General features: G+C 38.4%; 1 protein-coding gene across 1 annotated transcript in view; it reads right to left on the reverse strand.

The window, feature by feature from the left end:
* Positions 1–11,815, reverse strand: part of LOC128024889 (kelch domain-containing protein 1-like) — a 37,544-nt gene extending 25,729 nt beyond the window's left edge. The window contains exons 1-8 of the mRNA XM_052610767.1: positions 11,606–11,815; positions 11,206–11,276; positions 10,825–10,942; positions 10,091–10,203; positions 9,752–9,836; positions 9,550–9,648; positions 8,064–8,138; positions 3,475–3,533 (exon numbers count right to left, since the gene is read on the reverse strand). Coding sequence (XP_052466727.1) covers positions 3,475–3,533; positions 8,064–8,138; positions 9,550–9,648; positions 9,752–9,836; positions 10,091–10,203; positions 10,825–10,942; positions 11,206–11,276; positions 11,606–11,764 — 779 coding nt within the window. The 5' untranslated portion in view covers positions 11,765–11,815. The remainder of the gene's footprint in view (positions 1–3,474; positions 3,534–8,063; positions 8,139–9,549; positions 9,649–9,751; positions 9,837–10,090; positions 10,204–10,824; positions 10,943–11,205; positions 11,277–11,605) is intronic.
* Between the last annotated feature and the right edge of the window lie 2,271 nt (positions 11,816–14,086).

The following is a 14,086-nucleotide window of genomic DNA, read 5'->3' on the forward strand; positions in this document are numbered from 1 at the left end:
TACTTTATGTAAACAGGTAATTTACCAAGGTAGTAAGTGCTAGAAAATTGTGCTAGAAAATTGAACTGTCCTTGGAAGTGATTGAATTTTACTTTTGAAGGTGTAAGAACCCTGGTGTACTATTCTCTGAACAGGGGGTGACGAGGAGTAATCGTCCTCTAAAACCATCGGTAATCACTAGTGGGAAGTTACTGGCAGCATCCGATACTTTAGGCAGCTGACTTGCTGAGTATCATGCATTAGGTGCATTTGACTTCATGCAGCACTGTGCAAACCGATCACAATCTGACTGGAAGCAGTGCATGCCAGTTAGAAATTTTGTCCCACTGGAGACTGTGCTGATGCCGCATGACTGTCACGTGTGGCATCAAAGTACCGCAAGAGTGTTGAGAGCAGCCAGCTGACTCAGGGGTCTGCTGTTCTATCCCTCAGTGAGGGATGTAAAGAAAAGGGCCTGCTGTTTTCTGCCGCTGGAGAGAACACCCTTGCTGCTATAACTACAGGGACTGGCTGTTCTATCCCTCATCGAGGGATGAACACCCCTCAAAAAGAAAAAAAGGGCCTGCTGTTTTCTTCCGCTGGAGAGAAAACCATTTGCTGCTTTGACTGCAGGGGCCTGCTGGTCCTTCTTTTGAGGGGAGAATACCTCTCTACTAGCCAGTCTGCGTTAAGAATATCTCAATAACATTGTCTTTTCTCTTTTGCAGGAATGGAACAAGGTTGGTTTTGGCTGGTTCTTCTTCAGGCAGTAATATCTCTCATTATGTTTGGGGGGGCGGGGTAATGTTTAAGCTCTTGTATGTTCAATTAATTTAAGAGCAAGAACCCCCATAAGGAACCATACCGCCAAAGATAAATTGTTCAATAAATTCAAGTAACTTGCCAAAGTGGTCCTGTCTGAAATCCAGCGTAGCGTTAGTTCAGTCAGGCCACGGAGGCATAGGCTGCTGTCAAATGGCACCAATCACTACCATTCTCTAATTAGACATGGGACATATATACGTGGCACTGTTAGTTAGTATGCTCAAATGGCTTGCAATCCCCAATTATATGCATGAGCATATTACTGTGCAGCTTCTGGTTGTCGTCTCTTTAGGCTTTTAAGTCTCGTTTGGCATGGACCTCACTGAGGTCCACTGAGAGACACTCATCCTCATAACCAACCTACAGGATATACTGTCACATCTACACAATTACCACTCTTTGGTAAGATAAATTGTGTTCAATAAACTCAAGCAACTGTCACGGTTGGTAAACCGTTGTCTCTGCTTTGCATTATGTGGGTGGAGTTTTGTGTGTCTCGTCAGCACTGATCGTTTCATGTGGGAGTCTCTGTTAAATGTTCATCAGCCACAGCCGCCTCTCATTACCCGATCCCCACTAGTTGCCATGTCTTGCGCCTTATGTTTGTCAGTGCGTTGTTTGAAGTTTCCCGATCATATACCTGGTTTCTCGTTCCTGTTTCTTCTCTGTTTCGTCTCGTCGTTGGATCTTCGTACCTCTGGAACCCCATCCACCCCTCACCACCACAGACCGCTCATCTCAGTTCCTGTGTCACACTGTCCTCATTGGACTCTGTTTACTTGCACTTGCTTCCTTACCATTATTTCCCATTACAGAACGCTCTGACCTACATGTAAGCAGCAAGTTCCACATCCCTATCTGAATTCATCCAATGGATCAACAGCAAGAAAGCATCGTCAACACCAGACGCGCTGTCCAAGCTCTGGTAACACTGGTGTCTGGGCTCACCCAACAGATCCAACAGCTGACCACTCCCACTGCACTGCCCGCACCATATGTTCCCTGAGCTGTCCCCAAGTCGAACTACCGGCAGGAACCCCGCCTACCTGTTCCTGAGAATAACTCCATTGAGCCTAGCTTCTGTAGAGCATTCCTTACCAGATGTACCATGCATTGCTCCTTGCAGCCTCGCACCTTTGAGATAGAAGAGTCCAAGGTGGCGTTTGTACTTACTCTGCTCTCTGGGAGGGCAGCCTTGTGGGGAACGGTGGCGTGGGAGAACCAAGACCCATGCTGGGCTTCGTTCCACTTCCTCATGGCCAAAATGAAGTTGGTATTCGACCGAGACGTGGCTGGCAAGGAGGCTGCCAGGAGATTCCCGGATCTAAGACAAGGTAATCACTCCATGGCAAGATTACTCGATCGAGTTTCACACCTTGGCGGCCGAGTGCAAGCGGAACGAGGAGGCGCAGTGGGATTTGTTCCTGTATGAGTTGGCCGACAGTGTTCAGAAAGAAATGCACCTGCTTGAGTTGCCATCCAGCCTCAACGGACTTATTGACTTGGTGTTCCACGTCGATGCTCATATTGATCGACTGGGGGCGCACGCCGGTCCTACACGTCTCCCCGGCAACCCTGAGAGTGGCAACCCGAGCAGAGAGAACACGGCTGGTCCGTAATTGTGAATGTAATCGTTCTAAATTTTCAAAAATTGTTCTTGAAAAACCTGTGAATCGAAGTCTACCCAAAGTTTCACAGCTCTAATATTAAATTTATACAGTGAAGACTATTCAGTTTATTTGTACATTTTATTTTATACAATGTAATGTGCCTTATTTAGTGCTCTGTGTTTAAAGTAGGTTGATTTTTCTTTGTTCTGTTGTTATTCATGCATCAGTTTGTGTTTGTTTCTGAGTTACAGGTGACTTTCTGACTGCAGGTGATTGGCTGATGTGGTTTTGCACTTGGACTAAATCAGTGTGCTTTTGAAAGGGACTCATAAGAACAATAGAGTGTGGGGACTATTTGCTTGTTGGCATTTGTGTCTGCTCATGAGACTGCCGAAGCGCTCGCATAATATGGAGGTTATGAAAGATCCCCGCCACACTGAAGGACTTCCGGATTTGATTAATCGTCATCTAGAATGCACTTTTTTGTTTTGATTATTTGTTGTTTGCTTTTGACTGCTATTTATGCTACTTACAAGCAGCAACATTCTGAGTATCATCTACCTTGATTACTAAACATTGCATGTCTATTTTTATAGTTAAATAAAATATGTTATGTTGAGCAGTGGTTATGTGTCGCATCTCCCCAAATTTGGCTTCTGTTCTTAGGAAAAGAAACCTAACATAGCACTAAAAAGCCTTTGCATAAATATCATATACCACACATGTTGGGAAAAACACATTTAGCAGTTTTTGAATTTAACATACTGCACTGCATACTACAGATGATACAACCTGTTGAGAATGTGTTTGCTAAACCACCCAAAACAACTTTATAGCACCATGGGAACATTTTCTTTAGCAAATATACAGATACAGTTTATAATAATGAAGTTACAAGAGTGCTACTATGTTAACATGGCAGACATGCTCCTTTATCTGAGCAGTAAACACTTTGGGTTTAAAGAGCAGAAGCACAATATGTAGATTATTAACTGTGATATTTTGTTCCTTTTTTAATAAATAACATAATCAGGCCACTCAGAGTGAAAACAAAACTTACATTTGTGTCCACGTCCATGTTACCAGATCTAAAGAATGAATGTCTATCATCTGCATTTCCTGAAATGACAGACAGAATTTTCAGTATTTCATGAGGAAAAATAACTTGATATACTTTTGTATTAGCAAAATAATAATAATAATAATAATAATAATAATAATAGTAATAAAAAAATAATCTCTGGACTCCAGTAAAACATATTCAAAGGAGTTTTTTGAAATATTTGATATATTATGAATTTAATGAGTTGTATCTCTCAGGATATGTTGGGATACCTTGTCCTTTCAGGGTATAAAAACAAGCCAAAGTCATCAGTAATTCTATGATTTATTTGATGCAAACAAATATGTAATATTTAAAATATGCTGTGTGTATGATGCTTTCACACATGGCCTGTAACGGTGTTGTTTCAGAACCTGGTGCGTTTCCCCCCCTTAGCTCAGTTAGTTTTCATATGTGAACAAGGCAATCGTCCATGGATCTGCATCAAAACTGTCGGTCTGAGATCGCTTGAACGAGGTGGTCTTGGCTCAATTGAAAAGGAACTCTGAAGTGGTTCAGTAGTAATAAAGCAATCCGATCCAACAGACCAGCTAACCAAGCTATAGTAAAATGTATAATGGGCAATTACTTAAGTTCCATGAAAAGCATTAGATTTGTTGTTTTGCTAATACAACAAAATGAACCTGTGAATGTCTGTAGGTGAGCACGTCTTTCGCCATTCAAAATCAAAGTACCCTTTTTCATTTTATAATGCCCTCTTATTGCTCTTCGTAGTAGTAGGTGCATCTTAAAAATGTTTTACTGATCAATCCTGGACCCTTGCTTAAAGTGATAAATGAATAAAATGACATTAAAAAAAAATACACAACAAACACAACAACAAGCCCGCAAAGCTGTTGTAATTGCATTCTGATGGGTGACAGCTAAGTGGAATCCCGGAAGATAAACCATGGAACTTATGACCACTGTTGCCAGATTGGAAATGTCCAAGTATCGTACCAGAAGTTCAAAATTATCGCATTTGGAAGAAAATTATCGTACATTAGTCAAAAGAGTTATTTATCTATTCTAAACCAACAACATTTTGACACGACCTGCAAATTACCACAATAGATAACAAGGCGTATTGTTGGATGGAAGCAGTGAGACAAAACACTGTCCCATTATTTTCAGTGACTGTCTGCGTCGCAGCACATATTAAAACATATAACAATTATTTTTAACACTTGCTTTGTCGCGTCCAGTGAAGAACGAATTTAGCCGTTGCTGCGTGGTGCAGTTAACTCCACATCTGAGCCGCTGTCATCGGAATCCTGCGTGTTGCCAGATATTGAAGGGGTTCTTGCTATCATGGACTGCAACTACTGCAAATTGGCTTTAAAGCAGGGCACTCTCCAGCATTCTTAACACACCCTCAGGCAGGGGCGGACTGGCCATCTGTGTGATCTGGAGAATCACAGAACGGCCGGTACTCCAGGACGGCCGGTGGGCCGGCCCACCACCCGCCAAGCATGCAGTCATCACCGTTTTTTCCCCCCACTAATCTGTTTTTACACTCCAGTACTGTAGGTGGCAGCAATGCACTGCACTGGCCGTGGCCGCCAAGTAAGGAGAAGAAGAAGTGGAAGAGTAGGAAGAAACCAACAGCAAAGACGTTAACGTTAGATGGAAGAAGCATAGAAACAAACAAACAATATGCATAACGCGACCGCGGGTAAAAAACGGAAAGAAAAGGGTGGGGCTGAGAAGGCTAGAGAAAAAACATGTGGAATTTAGATACTGAAGCCGCTAAATGTCCCAAACTAACTGAAATATATAACAGTATTTTCCAGTAGCAGCACCTCTCAGATAAATATTAGCAACAGTGAAGAAGTGAGCCAGACTACTATTCAGGTTGCTACATTTTTAATGATTACAGTAGTTAAAAAAGCTAAACTTTTAGCTGTAAAATTTAACATGCAGTAGCTAATATTAAGAAATATGTTGTGCTTTTACTTTTAAAAATGTTGGTAACATTACACTTAATATTTACAAATTTTGAATACAGAAGTTACATTTGTAATGGTGTATTTTCATTTAGATGTGGTATTATAATCTGTGCAGTAAGATTAATTACTGCATAAATTAAGATTATTAAGTAATAAATTCATTTTAAGACAGCATGAAATAGATTGTATAATATACTTTTTATAACAGCATATTATATAAACTATTCCATGCTATCTTGGAATAAAACCATCGTTTGTTTATTCAGGTTGAGCTTAGACCAAGAGCAGAGAAAGACACCCACTCCAGCTCAACATCAGTGCTTTTGCTATAATTTGGATGGTATAGTATCATGAGCCACAATTAAAGTCTCGTGACACTCATGCTAGGAATTATTTTTGTTGTTGTCGAGTTTACGCATGCCGAATGTTTTGGGCTGGGCCTAGTCAAAGTCCAGGGCCGTTTTTTAGTCCCAGTCCGTCCCTGCCCTCAGGTGCACATGAACGCATTTAGAGTGTCTGTAATGAACCGATTTCTTGTATGAGTAAAGAAGCCCTATGACTGCAACTACCATCATTTAAATTTTCATAAAGTTCTGAAATTATCGTACATTACAGGATTTATTTCAATATTGATCGTACATTGTTCAGAGGTAAAAATTATCGTACAAATACGATAATTATCATATGTCTGGCAACACTGCTTTTTAACAAGAGTTTACTTGCACATACTTGTATTAATAAATTTTGTCCATTTAGAAATGTTGCTGTGAGAAAGCGAACTGCACCAAGATTAAAAAGCAACTTTGTAATCATTGTAATCCCTGTTTCAGAACAAAGCTATTATCTACAGGTGTGGAAGCACCTTTAAGTGTCCTAAAATTGAGGCATAGATATGTCTTGCATTTTTACATCGCTGAACTGTCTTGTTCTCATCCTCAAGGGTCGGCAATTACATCCCGTTTACCTGAGCATGCGGACCGACTCATCTGTTTGAACAAAAATTTTTGAATGTCTGTATGAACATTTTAAGTTTCACCGGTCTTGGTAAATATAATATCTTTTTTTTTTTTTTAAATAAATAATATTATTTTAGTTTTGAGTTTTAGCAGCCATAGTTAAAATATCTAGGCTATTTGGTCTCTGTTTTACACCCTATAGCAGTTGTTTGGTTAAACTTTGTTGAACTTTTTTTCTTTATCTTTTAAAAATGAAGTCGTTCATTTTTGTTATTTAAAATGGACCGCTGGATTAAAATATGCTGCTAAAGTTGTACTCAAAGACAATGTTATGTTTATAAAAAATAATAATAATAATAAAATAAAACAAATTAGCAGTTGAATAAAGTAGCAAAAAAGAAAAAAGTCTTTGCGTGTTTATTTTTAAATCACATCACAGACAAATAATAAAATAATCTTTATAAAATAAAAATGCATTGGATATATTTGTAGCCTAATTACAATAATGAAAGAAGAATTCGCCTATAGGCTATTTCAGAAACATATCCGGAGAGATGGCGAAAACCTTTTTTTTTCATAGTTTTTAACTTAAATATATATTTAACCCTTGTGCATTGTTCAAATTCACTACCCTTTCATTATGTAAACCGCCACTCAATTAAACTGCTGGAAAAAATTAACGGATTCATTTTTTTTCCAAATTCTTTTTGTTGCATAAATCTGTTAATCAACTACAGTCCTAATCAAAACTACCAAATGTTTTTTTTAAAAAAATCCAAGATTTTAACTCTTTAATTGCGAATTTTCTTTTTTTTTTTACATTCATTTTTTATAACAATCTTCAGATTTTTTCATTATAACCATTATGGGCATGCCCCATCCCACGCACAAGCCCCTCCCCCATTAATCATTTTTTAAACCTATCTATGATCGAAAAAAAAAATGAAGACATTTGGCAAAATTACACAGAACTGGCAAAAGGTACTGCAGAATACATGGGGCAGATGTTACGTAGCTTGTCACGTATCTTCGCATGCGAGAAGGGGGCGACAAAAGTGTCGAGCTTCTTTTCACACATTATTAGTCATTGCTTCTTCTCATGGCAAGGTAGGCGATGATCGACATAACTGATTGCTTAGATAGCAAAGTAAATGCATAAATCACACCTTATAGGCAGTCATGCATACACTTTGCACTAATATCACGTCCACATCACAAGTTTATGCAATTTAGCAAACTGCAATGTATCAAATCGCGATTGGGATTCGATTTTGATTAATTGCACAGCCATAACTGAAAGTTTTAGCATTAACTGCTACGCTTCTTTGGCTAAAGGTTGCAGGCTTGCTTTATAGTGGCTTTGTTGAGGTTCATTTTCCTGCAGAGTTTAGCTCCAAACCTAATCAAACAAACCTGAGTAAGCTAATGCAGGTCTTTAGAATTACTAGAATGTTACAGGCAGGTGAGTTTGATCAAGGTTGGAGCTAAACTCTGCAAGAAAATGGATGTCGGGGGCCAGAGCTGAGAACCCATGGTATAATGTATAGTATCATTCAGGACAAAAAAAAAATCGTTCATTTTTTGCTCGTGTTTTGTAGGCCAACAGGCCTTTTAGAGTTAAACTTTAGCGTTAAAGGCTTACCAGGCCTCCACATATATAGCCTTTATGACCTAAATTAGTACTGGCATGTGAGGACCGGGGCTCTGGATGCTGGCCCTGCAAGAAAAGGAACCAGACAGCAGGCAAACAATATATACAAAATATACAGTATATAATAAATGGCTCGACATTAAGCTTATAATTAGATCACAATTAGCAAATAATTAGCAAGTAAATCAATCATTCACTTGTGGGAGTAAAAAATTTACTTGTCCGGGGAGAAAAAACCTTTTTTTGTTTTTTGTTTTTTTGTGGGGTTTTTTTTTGGCACGAATGCAATTTATTCTGTAGCAGTCTCATCAGTGCTTTATCAGGTATTACTTTAATCAGCATATTTTCTATATTTGCCTTAAATTGATTGCTGTTACAATTTTTTACTTTATGAAGGACAATATTTTCCTAAACTGATTAAATGTATATGTCTCCATTTCTCACAAGTCTTACATGTGATCAATACATTAAGTTAGAATAATAAGACACTATATAATTGTTACTATTCAAATTATATCAGTATCAACAAACTCCATTTGTCCACATGCATAAATAATGTTATTAGATTAATGTTTTGCTTTATTGACATACAAATATGACATATTGGAAAAATGCAATAATACTTTTAAATATGAAATTAAACCACCAGTAGGTGGTGGTAAGTCACTGTCTTAATGAGTGAATCATTGATTCAACCGATTCGTTCAAATGGCTGATTCATTCAATAAATGAAGCAAGTAACTTTTTTTATAAATGGTTCACTGAATCATTGACTCGTTCAAAAATTAATCATTTAGTTACAAAAGACTGCAGTGGCTATTTTTGTTAGCGAAATGGAGCAAAAATAATCCATAATGTGTCTAAAATGTAAGTCAGTTAATATTACTTGTTTATTTAACAAAAAGTCAATATCACATTTGCAATCGAGCTGAAAGCCGGGAAACATCACTCCTGGACGTGTGATATTGCATATATTAAATAGAAATTTTATATTTTTTTCTACCGCAGTATGCTTGTTCACATTTGTTTCTTGGTGTGTGCTGTTGCACTTATAGTGTTGATTTCTCTGCGAGTCAGACAGACTGCATGAGCCTCAACTGAAGCGACCTTGATAGTGTCAATACATTATCCGTTGTTAGTTAGTTTACATGGAAAATAATAAAATCTGAATCATTCTCCCAAAAGTTTCGGTGCTGCCCTTTTTATTGTTTGTTATTAAAATTTTGATCAGGTTACTTGTCAAGCCGGGCAAGTAAAATTCTTTCGCTTGCCCCTCACAAAATCCACTTGTCCCGGACAAGCGGACAAGTGTTAATGTCGAGCCCTGTAATGTATGCTATCTTTTATGGCTGAGATAAAAAAATAATAATAATAATAATAAAAAAATAAATAAATGAATAATAATAATAATAATAATAATAATAATAAAACATTAGCGATATAATTTTTTTTGCTTAGTAAATCTTAGCTCTTTTACCTGGGTTTGTGGTTCAGTCCATGTGGCTGTCACAGGTTCAAACATATGAACCTCATTATTCCAACCCCATAATTGGAAAAAATCTGACCCGATTGTTGCCTGTAAAAAATAAATGAATAAACGTCTAAATGAAGTCCAGTTTATCTAGTTCTACTTCTGAATAACAACTGTAGCTGTACAATCCCAAGATCTTTCTGCTCACCCAGTTAGTCTCGTCAACCATAAAGCTCTTGGAGTTGTTGACCTCTCTGACTGTTTTGCATCCATATCCACCAAAGTAGATGAGCCTATGAATGACACCAGCTGTTATAAAACTGCGACATAATAGCAACAGCTTCTTATAATGTAGCAATTAAATGCATCATTAGCATTCCCATTACTGTACATGGGACTTACAGACCTGCAACCCAATTTGCTGCTGCAGCTGACCAGTTTTAAAACATGGTCCTTCTATTTAGAGACTGAAGAATCTGAGGAGGACATTGCAACCACTGAATTGATATATCTGTATAGACAGTGCAGTGATCTTGTATTTCCTTACCTGTTTTCGTGGACCCAGCAGGAATGTCTGACCCTAGGAGAGGGTGTTCCCCCCACTGTGTCTGTCACTTTTCTCCAGCTATATTCCACACCCAGCAGGTCAACACAATACATCTGTCATAACACCAGCAACATAGTCTTAAATAGAAGCAGTGAGAATTTATTCCCCACAGAAATACTACCAGCAGCTTAAAGACAGAAGCCCATAAACCTGTAATTTTAAGTTCATGCTAGGATATTGGAGGATCAAAAAGCTGGAATAATAACAGTAAAAATAATAAATAAATAAAAACTTTATATAATAAAATTTGTATGGGGGGAAGTTTAACAATATTATGTCTTTGTTCTATCTGTATGTCAGTGGCAGAAAAGTAAGGAAAACATTGGCCAGAACCTTTGGGGAGGTGGAGTTTCCTTTCAACAGAGGCTTTGTTCAGTCATATTTGCTTAGGACAATAAACCTTGAATTACACTACAGTATGTCCAACTTCCTATATTGAGCTCAGAGCAAAAACTCTTTGTGGTGGATCTCTACATTTGCAAAACAAAATCTCACTGACTGTTTTTCCACAGTCTTTTCTCAATATGAGGGAAATGTTGGAACATTCAGAGCACATTATCGCATTCTCTATCAGGTTACAGACTGGACAGACTGGACAAACCTGTTAACCTCCCTATGAGTGTGTACTTGGAGATGTGATGCTTTATGATGATATCATTCCTAAAGCAGCTCACCGTGTTGGTGTGGCCATTGATGTCACATCCCCCAAAAATGTAAAGCATGCCCTGAAGATATGCACCACAAGCCTGTGAAAGAACAGGAGGAACCTCTCCGCCTATATGACTCAGAGACCTGCAGCACACAGACATGCAATTGAAACTCAGGAGAAAATGTTATTTGGGGTTGGCAATGGTAGTCTCAGGTAACTCTGGAACTACCCACTGTTTTTAATGCAATAAAATACAACAGGTGGAATTAACAAAATACCTACCATATGCAAAAGTGGAGTTCACAGAAGGAACACCTATTGCTAGGGATGTCAGCTACTTTGGAAATAGAATTCCTTGGTAAACAAATAGACCAAAGATGTTCTTAAATAAAACATGGCAACTCACCAAACTCCACTCTCCATATCATAAAGCCAGATCTCATCACTGGGTAAAAATGTTTCTTGTCCATCCTTACACTAAAAAAAAAAAAAAAAAACATCAACTTCTCTAATCCCAACCAGAAAAGCTGGAATAATAATAGTAATACACTTAACACTCAGTTTACACTTGTTTATCCAGACAATAAATAATACATAAAGTAAAAATTTAAACAGCCCTTTTTTTCCTTTACATTTTCTCTATAATCCAAACAAGAGCAAACAAAAGTTATCTAATCCCAACAATACAAACTACTGATATTCAACATTCAACTATTTTGATAGTTCTACTCAATTTTTTTGGATGTGGATGGAAAATATTTGCATCGCAATGTAATTTTTTTTTCTTTTTTTTCTGTAGAGCTCACCTGGCAGCCCCCCCAGACGTACAGGTTGTGTCCCTCCAGGAAGGACATGTGGTCACTCCGCGGAGGAATCAGTGAACACTGCACTGTCCCAACCTCTGGTTCTTTTATACTCCCCATAACTGAAGCACTCAGCTGCTGCTGTTCAGCACCTGACAGCATAGAAATCAGCTGCGTTGTTTACACTAAGAAGACTGGCTATGCAAACAGGAAACAAAACAAAGCTACTGGGTTGAAGACAAGCTGGGGGCTGGACAGGTAGTTAAAGGGATAGTTCACCCAAAAAAGAAAATGTGATGTTTATCTGCTTAACTTGCCCACAGCAGGGTAATTTTGATTCTTCAGTAAAACACAAACTAAGATTTTGAAATCAAACCGTTGTAATCTGTCAGTATTATAATGTAAGTGGATGGGAATCATGGCAAAAAAAAAAAAAACAATAAATAAATACATAAATAAATAAATACATTAAAACACATTGATGTGTAAAGACACAATGATCAGTCTGTGCAAAAAAGAAAAAAACTGATCAGGTATTTATATTGTGTATTTATTTATTTATTTTTACCTCTGATGCACTGCAATGCCTGAACTGTATGGGCACCTCCTCAAAACACAGCCTGCGTGTGAGGCATCTTCTTCTTGCTTTACGACGGATGGCCGACTTAGAACTGCATTTTTTCATCTAAAAATATATATCTAAATTACAGCCTATGCTCTAAATATCAAATGCAGAAATGTTAATCCATGCATTTATGACCTCAAGGTTAGATTATTGTAATACTTTATTGGGTGGTTGTTCAGCACTCCTAGTACAGGGTTTCCGCGGGGCATTAAAAAGCATTAAAAGTCCTTAAATGGATCTTGCAAAAATTAAGGCCTTAAAAGGCATTAAAAAGTATTAAACTAGATTCCTACAGGCATTAAATTTTTTTTATAGTTTTGAAGAGAATTTTATATCAATTTCTTTGAATATAGCCTTCATAATTAATAATTTTATTTGCTTTCGCAAAATGTACGTTAGTGTGATAAACACACGGAACCAGTTTGGCAATTGGTTTCGGCCGGAACAAAATTGCCGTGATACGGAGGTGACGCGGGCGGCGGGCATTTTGTACAGCGGTGGACGAGGTCTGGGGAAAAAAAGGAAAGTGCAAATTCCAACCGAAGTGGCTGGAAAACGAAAATTTCAAGACATGGTTGCAGCCTGTTAGTGGTAAAAATGATGAAGGATTTTGCGGTGTTTGCAGAAAAGCATTTAAGTTGGGGACAATGGGAAATGGCGCCGTAAAATCCCATATGCAATGTGACGGCCACAAATCCGCGGTAAGAGCAAAATGGCAAACTACTATGTCTAGTTATTTTGGCGTGACCGACAAATCTACAAATAATAACGTTACGACGACAACTGATGCTGTCACCACCGTTTGTGGAGCAGCTAACATTACCACAGCAAAATCGAGCGACATTCGATCAACGTTTGACTCGAATGCGACTTTGCAGGCGGAGGTGCTCTGGTGTCTGAACACAGCTGTCCATCACCACTCTTACGCGTCCAATGAAGGTGTTTCTGAGTTGTTTCAGGCAATGTTTCCTGATTCTGAAATCGTCAAATACAGTAAATGACTGTGCAACTTCTATTGAGATTGAGGAGTCACGTGCCGATTTGGGTTGATATGGGAGGGTTCTGAGCCGGTCGGCCCTGATGGAAGGATACGCTATCTGTTGCCAGGGGCAATGCCTTAAGAACTTCACAGAGGCACGACTAAACATTTCAGAGCGCTTTCATTTTTGCGCATTTATTTTGTCGGCGAAACAGATCGAGACGGATCTACGAATACGCGAAAGAAAAGGAAGAAAGTAAAGCAATGCAAAAACATAAGGCGAAAGAAAGGGGACCTTACAGGAACAAGCTCACACCAAGCGCAAAACAGCGGTGTTTGGAGAAGTTCTCAGGGAGCTCCATGCAGCGGCACAGAGACCTGAACAATTTACCTCAGTGCACACATAAGGACATTGGGAATTATATTGTTTACAATTTAAGTCACTTTGCATTCACGCTGTTAATGGCTTAATCTAACCCGGACTTTTACATCTCGCGATCACACATTTAACTACCCTAGCTAACTCAAAACTGGTTTGTCCACTTTGCAGCCCCCAACAAAAAAAACCTGGTACAGTATGTGTCATTGGGTTAAAATCAAATTATAACTAAACATACACAGCTTTAGCCTACATCAAAATATGTTGGAAACGTACGTTCATATACATTGAACATCTCGTTACAATCTAGTGTTCAGTCGCAGTTAATTACTTTGTCATTTTGGTCAAGAAGTGCATTCTAAATGCAATGTAATTACAATACACTAAAACACATGTGAATAAACTTACTTTGTCCAGTACAACACTGTTTTCTTCACCTGCTGTAGATGGACCCAGCCACAGCAGAAAGCCTTGTAACTTTCCGAAGACTTGTGGCTTTTA

The sequence above is a fragment of the Carassius gibelio genome, chromosome A12 (genome assembly GCF_023724105.1).
Source record: "Carassius gibelio isolate Cgi1373 ecotype wild population from Czech Republic chromosome A12, carGib1.2-hapl.c, whole genome shotgun sequence".
Taxonomy (NCBI): domain Eukaryota; kingdom Metazoa; phylum Chordata; class Actinopteri; order Cypriniformes; family Cyprinidae; genus Carassius; species Carassius gibelio.